General features: G+C 40.6%; 1 protein-coding gene across 9 annotated transcripts in view; it reads right to left on the bottom strand.

Annotated features, from left to right (window-relative positions):
- Window positions 1–9,913, bottom strand: part of bahcc1a (BAH domain and coiled-coil containing 1a) — a 61,813-nt gene extending 51,900 nt beyond the window's left edge. For all 9 annotated transcript variants that reach the window (XM_026164859.2, XM_026164862.2, XM_026164863.2 and 6 more), the window contains exons 1-2: window positions 9,643–9,913; window positions 6,337–6,660 (exon numbers count right to left, since the gene is read on the bottom strand). In XM_026164859.2, the coding sequence (XP_026020644.2) occupies window positions 6,337–6,508 (172 nt within the window). In that variant the 5' untranslated portion in view covers window positions 6,509–6,660; window positions 9,643–9,913. The remainder of the gene's footprint in view (window positions 1–6,336; window positions 6,661–9,642) is intronic.
- Window positions 9,914–13,814: the final 3,901 nt, after the last annotated feature.

Here is a 13,814-nt window from a genome sequence, read left to right as displayed (position 1 = left end):
GTAAAGTTTTTCTACCAGTTTGCCGCACACTATCATTTATAGATTACAGTCATTTGAGTAAGGGAAGCTCAGAATCCAGAAAATAGAAAGTGAAGGAAATAAAGACAAACTCTAGAGAAAAACCATAGCAGTTGCTGAATTATATCGTTGTTTCAAAATAAAAATCCAGACATTACAACATGTTAGTGCTGAAGCAGAAAGTGAAGCCTGCACAGCTACCCCGAAAAACTGTCATTTTCAAAACTCCTAATTTGTGCGGAGAAAGAACACGCCATTAGAGCAGCATGCTGTTTCCTGTGAATGCAGCACAAACTGGGACTGCTACACATGCCGCACCAAGTGGCATTCAATTCTGCCAGAGAACTAACATCAGATCCAGCAGAGACAGGCTCAGACGTTAGAGGGTTAACAATGCACCTGTCTAGGCCTCACAGCCAACCACGGGGTGCCTCAGCTCTAGTGGGGTGGGGTGGTTTGTCTGGAGAACACTACCCCAAGACACACAAACACACACGCAAACCCACCCACCAACCCAAACATAACCACACACACATTCATAACACTCGTGTGCTTGCAGTATTGTCACTGACCGCAAATCTGCTAACAACAAAAGGGCCCCCCTATTTTGTTTTTTTTTTGTTCTTTTCACTGAACGATTACAATAATAAAATTGAAATTAAAAAAACAGTAATCTGGATTTTCTGCTTGAGCCGTTAATAATGTCTAACAGCTGTCACATGCAATACGGCCATGCGCTGAGGTGGGCCTGGGGCTGCCTGATGAGAAGCAGCCTGATACTAGAAGAGAGAGGGAGGGAGCATGAAGGGGGCAGAGAGAGATCTGAATCACAAACAAAATAGCAGCGGTTGGCTTTGGGCAAACCTATCAGTCTATTTAAGCAGGCAACAACACTTTTATTTTCATTATTTTTTGCGTGCATGCATATGTGCGTGCATGTTCATCGTGGCTTCGTTGGATTCGTCAATTAACTTTTCACTTCCTCACATTGAGTGTAAAAATACATGAGAGGGTTTTGAAATCCAATGCCCTGAAATCCAATACAGGAAGGTACTACCCTGGTAGTCACTGTCACCCATGGGACTCCTTTGTGTTTGTCCTGTGTACACGCCCCAAGCTCAAGGCAAGGGTTCTGTGGCATCATGCCACATGGTGTGGTTTGGGTAGCGGACTGAGTCAAGAGCCTGTATCTGAGGTAACATGGCCACCAGTTAACCACAATCCTCTTGCAAAGTCAGATCCTTTTTTTTTCTCTACCCAAGGCGTTCACTTTGTGTGAACAGTTTTGCTGATAAGCAACAAAATTTAAATAATAGAACTTTAAATTTATTACACTCAGTGGCTGATTTAGATGCTAATATTTTTTCATGATCACTTAAATCATTAGTAAAAAAAATTCTTTTTAATGATACAGATACACCTAAAGTCTTGTTACTCTTGCAAGCAAAGGTATTTGCAAATATGTAAGGGGCTTACCCTTTCACAGACAGTTGACTGCCCTTGCCAGTCAGTTGGATTTCCAGGGGGGGCCGCAGTGTCAGGGGAAGGTGACAGATGGCAGCTGCACAGGGCAAGGTGCTATTTCAGCCAGGTGTAGGATGCCAAGCAACGCCTCCACTATTCAGGGGGACTCCACTGACAGCATGTCTGAACTGTGTTATATCACAACAATCCACAAACGAGCCCAACAACAGGCCATGGTTCTCACTCTGTTTTGCAGAGCCGTAGCGTAAAGCCAAATAGAACTTGGCTTAAGACCCATGCTCTGTCACTGCACATCAACTATAGTTGCCCCGTGTACAAGTAGCCTTTTAATACAATGCTCACTATATTCAAAATGTATGTTCGCTCAGATGTCACTATAGCCCAAAAGGTTTAGAGTTCCAGAGAAAAGACTAGTGGCAGGATGAGTGAGGCTGGAAGCTGTGCTGCTAAATAATTACACTGGCCATGAAACACACTCCAGCCGCTGCTCTTGTCTGGGGTCAACGAGGAAGTGGAGTGGGCAAAGGCAAACAGGAGCTGGGTACAAACCCGGTGAGTGTTCAAAACACTAGAACTACAAGGCCAAGAAGAAGAAACCTCTTTTCCCACAAACAACCTTCACTCACTCGCTGAAGTTTATTGTTTTAAAGACCCTGGTTGTAACCAGCCCCTTGCTAACTCCACCAAACACCTGTGTTTGTGTTTGAAGCCTCTTCCCAGCATCCACAGACCCATGGGACAGTCCAGCAATGAGACGTTCAATAAAAGTCCCAGTAAAGTTATTTATTCTCCTTTGGAAAAAAAATGGGAGAAGCCAGACAGCATGGCTAACCTTTGAAGGGGGGGGCGCTGCTCAGATATTCAACTAGGACATAAAAACCAAGGGAATGACAGGGACATCCTACCAGAAAACAATAAAGGGGGTGGAAGGGGCTGTTTTTTATCTTTAACAGCAGCTGTAAAACACACACAAATCTGTGGTCTACAACAATGGCCCAGGGGCAAGGGAGGGTGGCTAAAACAGAAGTGGCAGGAAGACCACTACTTCCCAGACACAAGAGTCTTCCTGCTGGAAAGAAAGGAGACTGAAAAATGGAAGGGAAAAAGAGACAGAGGACAGCCTATGGAAAGGGAGGCCGGGCAGATGCAAAGGAAGAGGAGACTAAGTGAGATGGCATAAATATGACCTTTGATTACATGGGATGTTTAGAGCAGAGCTCAGCCATGGACAGGCTGTGAACCCCCCGCTGCTTTCACACAGCCACACCTCAGTCAGAGCACACTGATCAGAACAATATGGCTGAAAGATGAGCCCACAGCCATAAATGCCAGCAGTAAAGACAGCTCCACTGTGTCTCCTGCTCTGACACTATCCAACATCTGAATCTTGGCCTCACAGCCAAGCGAGGACCGTCTCCAACTCTGCATTGGAGCCAGAAGAAGATAAAATTACTATTTCAAAGTCCTTGTAAATGAACTGGCCAAATTAAATCGCATTAGAGGAGTTTACAGGTCTGTGTCGAACTGTATCAGCAAGTACAGGCAGAGAGAAGTTGCTCCAATGTCAGATTCCCAGAACACAGTGCAAGTGTAAACTATAAATCGACCACCTGACATGCATTACAAATGACTGGCTTGTAGTAGGTGAAGATGGACAGAGGCAAATGCAAACTGACAGAGTCTCTACTGGCTCTAAGTAACATGGTTCAGTGGACAAGAGGGTAGAAGTGTGAATGTGGCATGCCGAAAACCCCCCCCAAAAACAAAGGAATTTTTTCCCAGAAAAAAAATTCAAAATTCCAAAAGTCTGTTAGGAACAATGCCAGAGGAGAATGCTGCAACTGCCATCGCTCTTTTTTAGCAGCAATGGGTGAAGGGAGCGCTCGCAATAAATACCTCCGCAACGTCAGAGGAACCCTTTCAAGGAGCCACATCAGAAACCCGCCTTTGAATGCATTTTTTACATCAACCCTGAAATATTCATGCTCTTTGTAAAGTATTCATGTGAACCAGTGTGCAAGTTAGTCCCCAGGGGTAAAGTGAAGAGAAACTGAACACACTCCGCAAACAACACGCTCAGTTGTGCTAATGTTGCCAGCATACAGGACACTTGAAGGGACACTAATGACCTGCCCTGTCAAGATGAACAAACTGGAACCAGTTTGGTTCGACACCCTACAAGCATTTAACCAATCTTACATAGTAAGATTTGATTTAATGTTTTGGGGAAACTGAAAAAAAAATCTATATGAAAGCAATTAAATTGCAAAGTAATGTTGTTCTTTCTAAAAAAGAATTCAGAATAAGTACAAATCTTTTTTTTCTTTTTCCTTTTACAACACGAGTTTACATTTAAATTGTGTTTTAATGAACTTTCTATCCAGGTGCTGGTATTAAAAGCTAGTTCTGCCACCAAATATTTCTTTTTTTTTTAAATGTCTAAAAAAATGCAACATGCGGTCTTGACAGAAATAATCCAATATTTTTACAAGCTGCTATTATATATATATATATATATATATATATATATATATATATATATATATATATATATATATATATATAAATTATGCTTCATGTCTCATCCACGTATCTGCATCATGGCATGCCTGACATTTACAAATATTATTGAAACAATGAATCAAATGCTGGATGTCAGCAGAGCACAATAACAAAGTCATCCTAGTGGAGGCTAGAGAAGATTTGGAAATTATGTCAAATTATTTTTATGTTAATTCAATCAAACACTTGAAATGTAAAGAATAAAATCATTTTGCAGATCACGAGGATATTAGATCGCGCCGCTGTCACGCCCATGCGCTACTGACAAGACTGAGGAGAACAATAAACCACCTGTGTTGCTCATTGAACAGTGATGACATTTGGAAGGTTAGGCCTTCGTGTGTGTAGCACAATACTACGAAAGGTACACCAAATATGGTTGGGGGGCAGGCGGTGGAGGGGTGCACCTGTGCTCTGTAGCCAGCACTGAGCCTTCGTGCTCTCAAGCAAAACATCTGTAAGAATGAATGGTAAGAAAATAAAAAAATAAAAATGAAAGACATATGGATGCAGGCACTGTGTGTGTGTGTGTGTGTGTGTGTGTGTGTGTGTGTGTGTGTGTGTGTGTGTGTGTGTGTGTGTGTGTCACTACTGCCAAAAGCACACATGAATGATGAGAGATGAATTGTGAACGGCACCCATGAATTCTCCTGAATGACTAATTATGCCTCATGTTTAGTAGGATTTTTGCAAATGAATGCAGAATTTGGTTAGGATCTGGTTAACTTACTACAACCCTGCCCTGCTGTAGCAGAACACTTTATTTAAAAAATCCCAAACATAAATAAACAAACAAGTATATAAAATAACAATTCAGATTTTTTTTATCATCAGGGATGACATGCATGCTGAATTTTCACCACCGACACTGAGCGGGTTGTTACACTTTTAGCGGCTTGGGCATATAAAATAACTTTAAAGGGTTTAAATATTTAAATATGCCTTTTTGCTTGCCAGTAACCCAAGACTGCTCAGCTGCATCATAAACATGTGTTTTTAGGGGTTGCATTTACATATTTTCAAAGAAGATTCTTTCAAAAGTGGAGCTGTTTGATGCAATCAATACGCCTCTGTTTTGACTTATCTTATTTAAATCTCTTTTGTTTTACATGGGTGGACAAACTAAAAAGGGCCAACACGCATTTTGTGATCCAGTCCATTAAAACAGATGTGCAATATAATTATATTATCCTTTTTTTTCCTGTCTGAACTGAATTCTTGCCATTATATATTTAATTAAATCCAGAATAATGTGTGAAGAGAATTTAAAAAAAAACTGAATGTGGGCACAAAAAGTGACCACAAATCAAGTAAATGTGTAAAGAGGAGCACTTTCAAGGTTTTGTGGGGTGGAGGGACTGTGCATCATTTTCTTTTATTGTCCTTTAAAAAAAACAACAAAAAAAAAACATATGAGCTGTTGGAGTTAATTCTGCAGGGTTGTAAATTTTGGACTCTTCTGTGCAGACACAAATGTGCATACTTCCGTTTGTAAAACATTCACATTTGGGTTCACATGAAACCCAAGTCACTTGCTAAACCTGATGCATTCACTGTGAACACATTTGCACCCCGACACTTCAAAGCCCAATATAGAAGGAGGATTAGTATTGCTTTCCTTCCTATAACCTTCATACGCCATAACCCATGCAGACCTGCTCATCCATCCATCCATCCATCCATCCATTCCTTGCTTATGGCTCTGGGTATGGCCAAGGGTTTTGGTTAAGCGATGGCATCATTGTGACACTTTACAATTTAACGTGAAGTGACAAAATCTCATTTTAAATTCAGCTCGCGAGCCAGCAGGAAATCAGTGTCGTTGTGCTCTGTCCAGCTTCCTACGTGCAAACTAAAACAGCTCTTAAACACATGGCATTTACCCATCTTATCAAGTGACTATTTGTTTAACAAAGATGTCGTCATTACCTTTAAGATAAATGTTGATTCAGCTTAATCACAATTCCTGGTTTAAGGCCTTGTGTAAATCAAATCTCTCTTGATTTATTAGCTGATATTTGCATAGCGGATTCCTGTAAACAGTCACACCTGAGCAGCCCATAATTTATAACAGAAAACCCCCCTCTATTATTCTCTTTTGTGCAAAAATAATCAGCTTGGTACGACTCCATATACATGCCCGACACCGTCTTGTATTCGGGCTGATAAATGCACAGCTGGCTTTATGGCACAACAAAATGAGAAAAAAAAGAAAAAAGAAAAACAGTATTGCTGTGTGGGAGACACACACACATTATACGTTTGACTAACCTGAGTGGGGAGCCATTGGTATGTGTGAGGGGTAGTATTTCCCCGGCGGGAAGTGGCCGGCATGCTGCACAGAGCTGTGGCCCGAGGGAGCGATCCGAGAGGCGGCTCGGTGCACCAAGGCGCCCCGCTCAGAAAGGAGGTGCGCCGGAGCAGCGAAATCCCGTCCTTCCATTCCGAAGAATGTTTAGTAATCCGAAATCCGGATAGGGCAGGTCAGGAAAATCAAATGCAACCCATATAATAATCCTTTCCCTCGTATCTATGTGTTGCATTCAGTCGATCGCAGGCTTCTCCAGCCAAAAACGTAGCCCCCGATCATCTTTTCTGTCAGTGGAGAAATTCAGAGACATGTTCAGTAAATGGAAAAAATGGAAAGCTCATTTAAGATAAGCCTAACACGATGCAAAACATTACTGCAGTCTAGTACTATAAAATAAATGGGAGAAAACACATCATTAGTACCGCTTCATTTATTTCTGCTCAAATATCCTTCCTGTCACACTAAGGATATATATTTAAAATATTGCTAATAAAAAAATAAACCTTACGACTTATAACTGACTACAGAAAATAAGACATGGCAGATACAAACGACCACCGAGGCGCCCGAAAGCCCACTGAGCCGGGTTCAGCTCCGGCTCTATTGATCAGCCTGGGATACAGGCCTAAATATGGAGGGGAGTACTTCAGATTTCACAGACACGTCGAGCAGGGTGACACATTTTAGGTTTCTATATGTTCACTTTTGTATGCAAAGCATTACAATGCTCAGATTACGTCGAGCCTAAACATTTTATTCAACATCCATGTCAGCAGTCACCAGATGTCACCATCTCTAAAAGCACAATGACATGCAATATAATGATTTAGATCAACTGTGATTTCTGCGGCAATCTGACAATCCCCCCTACCCCCGCTTTGTAGTTTTGATAGGGAGAGGAAACGTGTCGTCCTGTTTCGGAGGGTTAAAAATGATGGAAGCCTACTCAGCCTATCTCAAGGTGAACAACGCTGCCTGCCTTCTCTAGCTCGTCCTATTGTCTCGGGTTGATGCATGGCGTTTTTTGTGCCTCTGTAATCTCCATCCACCTCTCATTACGCATGGCACCGTTTTGCTCTATAACGATATTAAGTGGCATAAATCGCGAATATATCATGCAGCATTTTCAAGCTACAAAAATCCCAGTTCTTAATAAATATGACAATAAAAGAAACTATTTGAAGAGGAAGTCTGAGCTGTCAGTTCGCAGAGTTTCGACACAAATCGTAAGAATTGTATTGAAAATATTAATAGTAATAATAATAAATAATAATATACTTAGAATACAGCCTTATAACAGAGATGCATCAGCTCCTGAAAGGCATGGACTCACCCCCCCCCCCTCTCTTTCTCCCTCTCTCCCTGAGTGTGTGTGTGAGCGAGTGTGTGCACGTGCGCGCGTCTGCGCGTGAGTATATGTGTGTGCGCACGTGAATAACTGCACTCTCACTGTCTTCGTCTGCCTTGACCTATTTCAGGTCAGGTAATCAAATGGAGTAGTAAATACATTACAGGCTACATCCTCTGCCATGCCACAAAAATAGAAATATTTAGTCTGGATGGGAAAGTGGCCCATTCTCAAAATGAAAATAAATTGTATTTTACTGTTAAAAAAAAAAAGGAGAAAAAAATATATATATATTACGAATTTTAACAGGTCTCCCAAAAGGGGAAAGCTTATATTGTGCTTCAGTACTGGCTGTTGGTGGGGGGGATTCAAAAACAACTCTAGTAATTTCCAAAATATAAGTGAAAGATTCATTTTATATTATAGATTCTCCATCTGAGGTCATCAATAGCTTTTACAAATGGATTGCCAAGATAATAATCTATATCTGTTTCATAAATGTAATAACTAAAATAAAATGTAATTAAATTAAAACTATTTTTTTTTTACAACGTCCAATAGAGAGCAGGCATATTATCATTTAAGCTATTTCATTCTCAGCACCATTATCTCCCCATGTTGCCAGTTACAGCCTCCAATCCAATGCCACACCAACAACAATAAAATCGCTCCATTCGCAGGTCCTTGGGAAGAAGAAAAAAATCGTATTGACCGAGCCTTCCTGAGGTAATGTGTGAGCTTGCATGTGAATCCTCAACGCGAAAACGTGAAATAAGCCCTGCTATAGCATTCATGATAGCAGAAGATTGCGTTCTTGGGCTGCAAAGCGATCCAAGGTGAATGGCCGCCCGTCAGGAGGACTGCCTTTGTTTCCACACTGAGAAAGTGCTTTGCAGTCGGCCATTACCTTCCCCTCGCCATGCTGTTACGTTCAGCCTTCCCTGTATGCCAACAGACCTGTAAGAATAACACTACTGAGCATTTACCAGCTTTCTAAATATTCCGAAAGTATACGCACGGGCATGTAATTGCTGCCGTGTAATCGCATGTGGTTATTTGTTGTTGTTGTTTTTTATTTTAGCCTAAAATTTGCGAAATCGTGCATCAAACAATCGTTCGAATAACGGGAGAAAAAAATCAAAGGATCGACCACCACAATACAATTGATTAAGCCAATGTCAATTACAATTGTAAGATCGAGTCGACGGCAGGAAAGCAGATAGTTAATCAAATCACGCGGTATAGGTCGGATAGTGCTGCGAGACAAGCGGCCCTCCGCGACTGAGCTGGCCGGCAAGGAGTGCACATCGGCCGGGGTGTGTGAAGACATTCTTCCCGTTCTCTTTGTATGCAAATTTTCCGCTAGGAATTTATAAGTCTGGCAGCCATAATATAGACACACCAAGAGGTAAAGCACAGTATTCTAAACTATTAATCAAACGATATTATTTTTTATTTTATTATTATTATTTAAATAGCTGAAATTAAAATGAATCAAAAAATAATTAAACTAAAATATAAAAACACATAAAATATAATACAGCTAAGCTTCTTGATAATAAAAAAGAGCTGTAAAGTCGTTAATTAGTAGTCATTTTATAATATTACATTGCATAATAATAATAATAATAATAATAATAATAATAATAATAATAATAATAGGCCCTTGATTATGTCATGTAAATGTAAATGTAGGGTATAAAATTACAATTTATTCCTCGGAAGATACAGCTCATCCTGTTTTGTTATTTTAGAAATTATAACAAGGCACTCTATAATGCACAGCATGCCACATACAGCCTGGCATTTTTTTAATCTGCATTTTTACTACACCATCTGTCATTTTACAACGAGGAAACAGGCCCTGGTATGTTTTATTAAAAGTAAAGAAAATCAGGTATATAAAATTACTACTTACTGGTATGTTAAATCCTTGCATAACCATAAATTATAAAATCACAAAATTCAAGGAGGAAAGGTGCAAGGCCAAGTGCGACGCCCATTTAAATCAAAATCTGAAATAAACCATGTGGCTAGAGTGTAATCCTACAGTAGACTATTTCCATCTGAGGCTGTGCAGTAGCCTGCTGGTTCACTCTATGGAAGCAGTGCGACCGGGGCTTCCGGCCTGGCTGGATTGCGGCTCGGATCTCCGAGCAGCGGTTTCTCTCCCGGTGCAACTGCGTACCTCGCGTCTCGAGGGCAGGGTAAACACATCCTTCCATTGGTCGGATGCCTGCATGTTAATGAGCTCGTGCCGCCTGCCCGCGGACAGGGTGGTTTCCGATTGGCTGGCAGCAGAGACCAATAGTGTGGTGACTGGCAGTGATAAAAGGAGTGAAAAGCGCCAGATTTAAAAGCACTGGATGCACAAATCGCTACAATAGAGCGCAGTGCACCACGAGCACAGCTTTTAATCTATCGCAGATAAAACTAAGATAGAGAACGGCTTGATGATAGCATAAAATCAAGAATTAAACGGCACATATTACATTCATGTGCATTTAATTATTTATAGCAGTGCACCAAAGTAACTAAGGAAGAGACACTAATAAAAAAAAAGAGTCGTTTTAACCATTTACCAAAATTCTAAAGCCACAAATGAGCAATAATCCACATAAAAGCATAAACACTTAATATACGTGTGTGTGTGTGTGTGTGTGTGTGTGTGTGTGTGTGTGTGTGTGTGTGTGTGTGTGTGTGTGTGTGTGTGTGTGTGTGTGTGTGTGTGTGTGTGTGTGTGTAAACAAGAGAGAGAGAGAGAGAAAGAAGAAAAAAAAAGAGTACACTGTAGAGCATGGATGTCAATCTCATTTTACTTTTTGGGCCATATACATCCAACTTTGATGTGAATTGGGCTGGGCCAGTGAAAATGAAGGATATACGTGTTCATTGCTCAGACTGTCTTGTAATTGTACATTTAGAACACAAAGCTTTCTTTCATTCATGGAAAACGTCCTTTTACTTTGGTCTAGTGTGGATGGCAGTGGGGGGTGGGGGTCTTAATCAATAATCAAACCTATAAAAATACAGTTAAACGTTCCAAATTTTTGCACAACTTTCTAAAGCTGTACAGGGAGCCGGATTGGAGTCTTTGCAGAGCTAAATCTGATCCTCAGGCCTTATGTTTGACACCCCCTATTGAAGATGTTAAATTAAATTGTTTTTGTTTTTTTAATTACTTATTTAAAGCGAAACAAGGGATCTTTGCCTACAAACCATCTGAGCAGTCTTTTCATCGCTAGAATATATAGTGTTTAAATAATCAATAAAATAATACCGTTTTTATTCACAAATGCAGTTTTGAAAACAAAACATTGCAACACCAAGTACAAGCAGACTACTTATAGATTATAGATTAATAGCCCATATCTTTTAAAATGTTGTTAGCAATTCAAGGCGTTCATCCATGGGGATACATATAAACACGTGTACTTCTACTTTTCCCCTTCTTTACAGCCATTACAGCATTTCTGACCAATGCTCGCAAGACGAATTTATCTTATCTCCATGCGGAATCATGGAGATAAGATATATTCCCCAATTTTATCCACGCAGTGCTATTACTATGGATTGGTTACTGCATTATTTTAAATGTTTACAAATGAATCCCCTATTGTATGCTTGCTTCTGATTGGCTGGCACGAGGACAGAGCATTGTCAGTCACAGAATGTAAACAAGACTCTGATTGGCTGTTGGCCAGTCCGCATTGGGCTGTCCGGGAGGGAAAAAAAGGCAATAACTGGCCCTGCAGTTTCAAGGCGTCCCAGGTTAGATGATGAAAGGGGGGATAAGAAGGAACGGTTTTAAGGCGCCCCAAAGGCGGACCCCTATTGGCCCTGAAGCCATATGAGTCAAGCGTGAATCAAAGGGAATACTGCAGAGAGGGGGAAATTATGTGTTGGATATTTAAAATAATGGAGGTTAGTTTTCGTGTAAATGCCGACTAGCGATGCCGGGGCTTTATGAAAAGTAATGAAAACAAGTGAAACGAGCCACGAAACGATTCGGGTTATAGGCTGCACGTGAGGGCGCTGGAAAAGGGGGTTAAAAGAAAAAAAAAGACCCCCCCCCCCCCCCCCCAAAAAAAAAAAAAGCAAACAAACAGAAAAAAAGCTCCGGTTGTGGATCACCCCGCCGAGGTCCGCTTTAATGGAGAAGAAATCCTGCATGGAGTCTTTCAGCGCTTTAAAGTGTGGCTGCATGAGGTTTGTCGTAGTCCGGTCAACGTGCTCCTGCTGCTGCTGCTGCTGATATAAAAATGGGGGGAAATCCAGCGTGATTTGTTTGCAGGAAATTTACTTGGAGTTAATCGGATGATCGCGTCGCATGCTGTTTGTCTGGCTTTCGGTAAATTCAGATCGGGGTGTAAAATACGAGAGCGAGGCGAGATAGCGGATGGATATGTGGAGAGGCTGGAGAGACGATCGTGAATGTGGTGCAGCCAAAATATTTGACTTTTTTTTTTTAAACGACGGTCCTGCATGTCCCTTGTTACTATTCCAGCAATAGCTTGTTGACTCAAGGATTTACTGAAAATACTCTTGATCCTGCCTGCCTCGCTGCAAATGTGGGTTGAAATATTACTGAAGACGTGTTTTATTTTATTTATTTATTTTTTAATGTGGTATTTATTTTGAATAATAAAAAAGCGAACTGCCCTAGTTTATTTTTTTCTTATTTGGCAATGTATGGATGATGACTAATAACTGTAATTATTCTTTTATTTATTGGAATTTTTTTTAATGTGTGTGTGCGGTTTTAAAAAGGTAGACTTAAGGGAATTTAGGGACAGCTATTCAAGGCAAAAATAAAGGTTTATGGTAAATTATGTGTGCGCGCGTGTGTGTGTTAGACATCCATCTAAGAATCTTATTTTTAAATGGATAGCCAAAAAAAGAAAAAGAAAAGAAAAAGCGAGTAATTTATATATTTTTGAGCAAAAAGAAAATCTCAGGCTGGTTTGGTGTCACTTCACTTCAGAGAGCCTGTATACCTCAGCCCTCAATTGTTAAAAATCAAAATATGCCCTACGTTAAGATGGACTTGGCTAATGCATTTCCCCCCCTTTCTTTCTTCTTTCGAGTTTTGTGTGCACTGCCCTGTGTGAGATTTCACAAACGCTCGGCCACATTGCTTGAATACTAACTTGTATTTTAGCAGAAGGTGCTGGAATTTCATCTCATCATGAGCCCTTCTCAAGTGAGTGCGTGCAATGCGAAATATTCAAAAGGGTGCTTAGTTGCACACAGGAGCACACACGCTAATACGCGCGTGTGCACGCACGCCCACACACAACAGACATAGTGATAATTAATGCGGAGTGAGAGATTTCTGCAGAAAAAAAAGAGAGCGAGAGAGAGAGACCGTTTTTACGACGGGGATTGTCCTTGATCAATGAAGCATTAATGATTGACAGTCTGTAGCCTCCCACCCACATCTATACACGGATAAAGGGCCCTTGGATATTAGGGAAAGGGGGAAAATGTCCATATGATTTTAGTTCCACAATAAAATACCCAGCAATATTCCAAGCAGCCGTACATCCGGGGTATTTTGAGCGTTATATGGATTCCACGTTTAGAGAATATCTGTACCAGGTAAATTTGGCGAAGGGGAAAAAAAGAAAGAAAGAAAACTTTACATGAATCAGAGATTAAAAGTCATCTAGGCAATTTTAATCCAATTTTCTTACAATTTAGACACATATTCCAAAATCGTAGTGTATTGAGTTTAACCTAAAACAATGAGATTCATCCCTGAATGAATTTATTACTGGGGGTCGCTTTCATGTTTCTACTTTGGCCAAGTTAAGCCTTTAAACAGCATGTAGCCTGAAATAATACAGAGATGGTTGACAACAAATGACCTATGACCTATGAGTGTGTGTGTGGGGCCGTGTGTGTATCTGCATACTTGTGTGCTTGTAAGGTGCTAGAGCTAATAACTGTGAATTGTAGTGGCATATGGCAAAACCAGAAGCCTACTAGGACTGGACTCTATTTAAAACTGCCCTCTATGTGGTCCTGTCTTCACTTCAAGGAGAGAACTCTGGTTTTACCACACTAATAAAAAATATAGATGTTATT

The sequence above is a fragment of the Astatotilapia calliptera genome, chromosome 4, assembly GCF_964374335.1.
Source record: "Astatotilapia calliptera chromosome 4, fAstCal68.1, whole genome shotgun sequence".
Taxonomy (NCBI): Eukaryota; Metazoa; Chordata; class Actinopteri; order Cichliformes; family Cichlidae; genus Astatotilapia; species Astatotilapia calliptera.
Note: the sequence above shows the minus strand (reverse complement) of the source record. Positions and strands in the feature narration are given on the sequence as shown.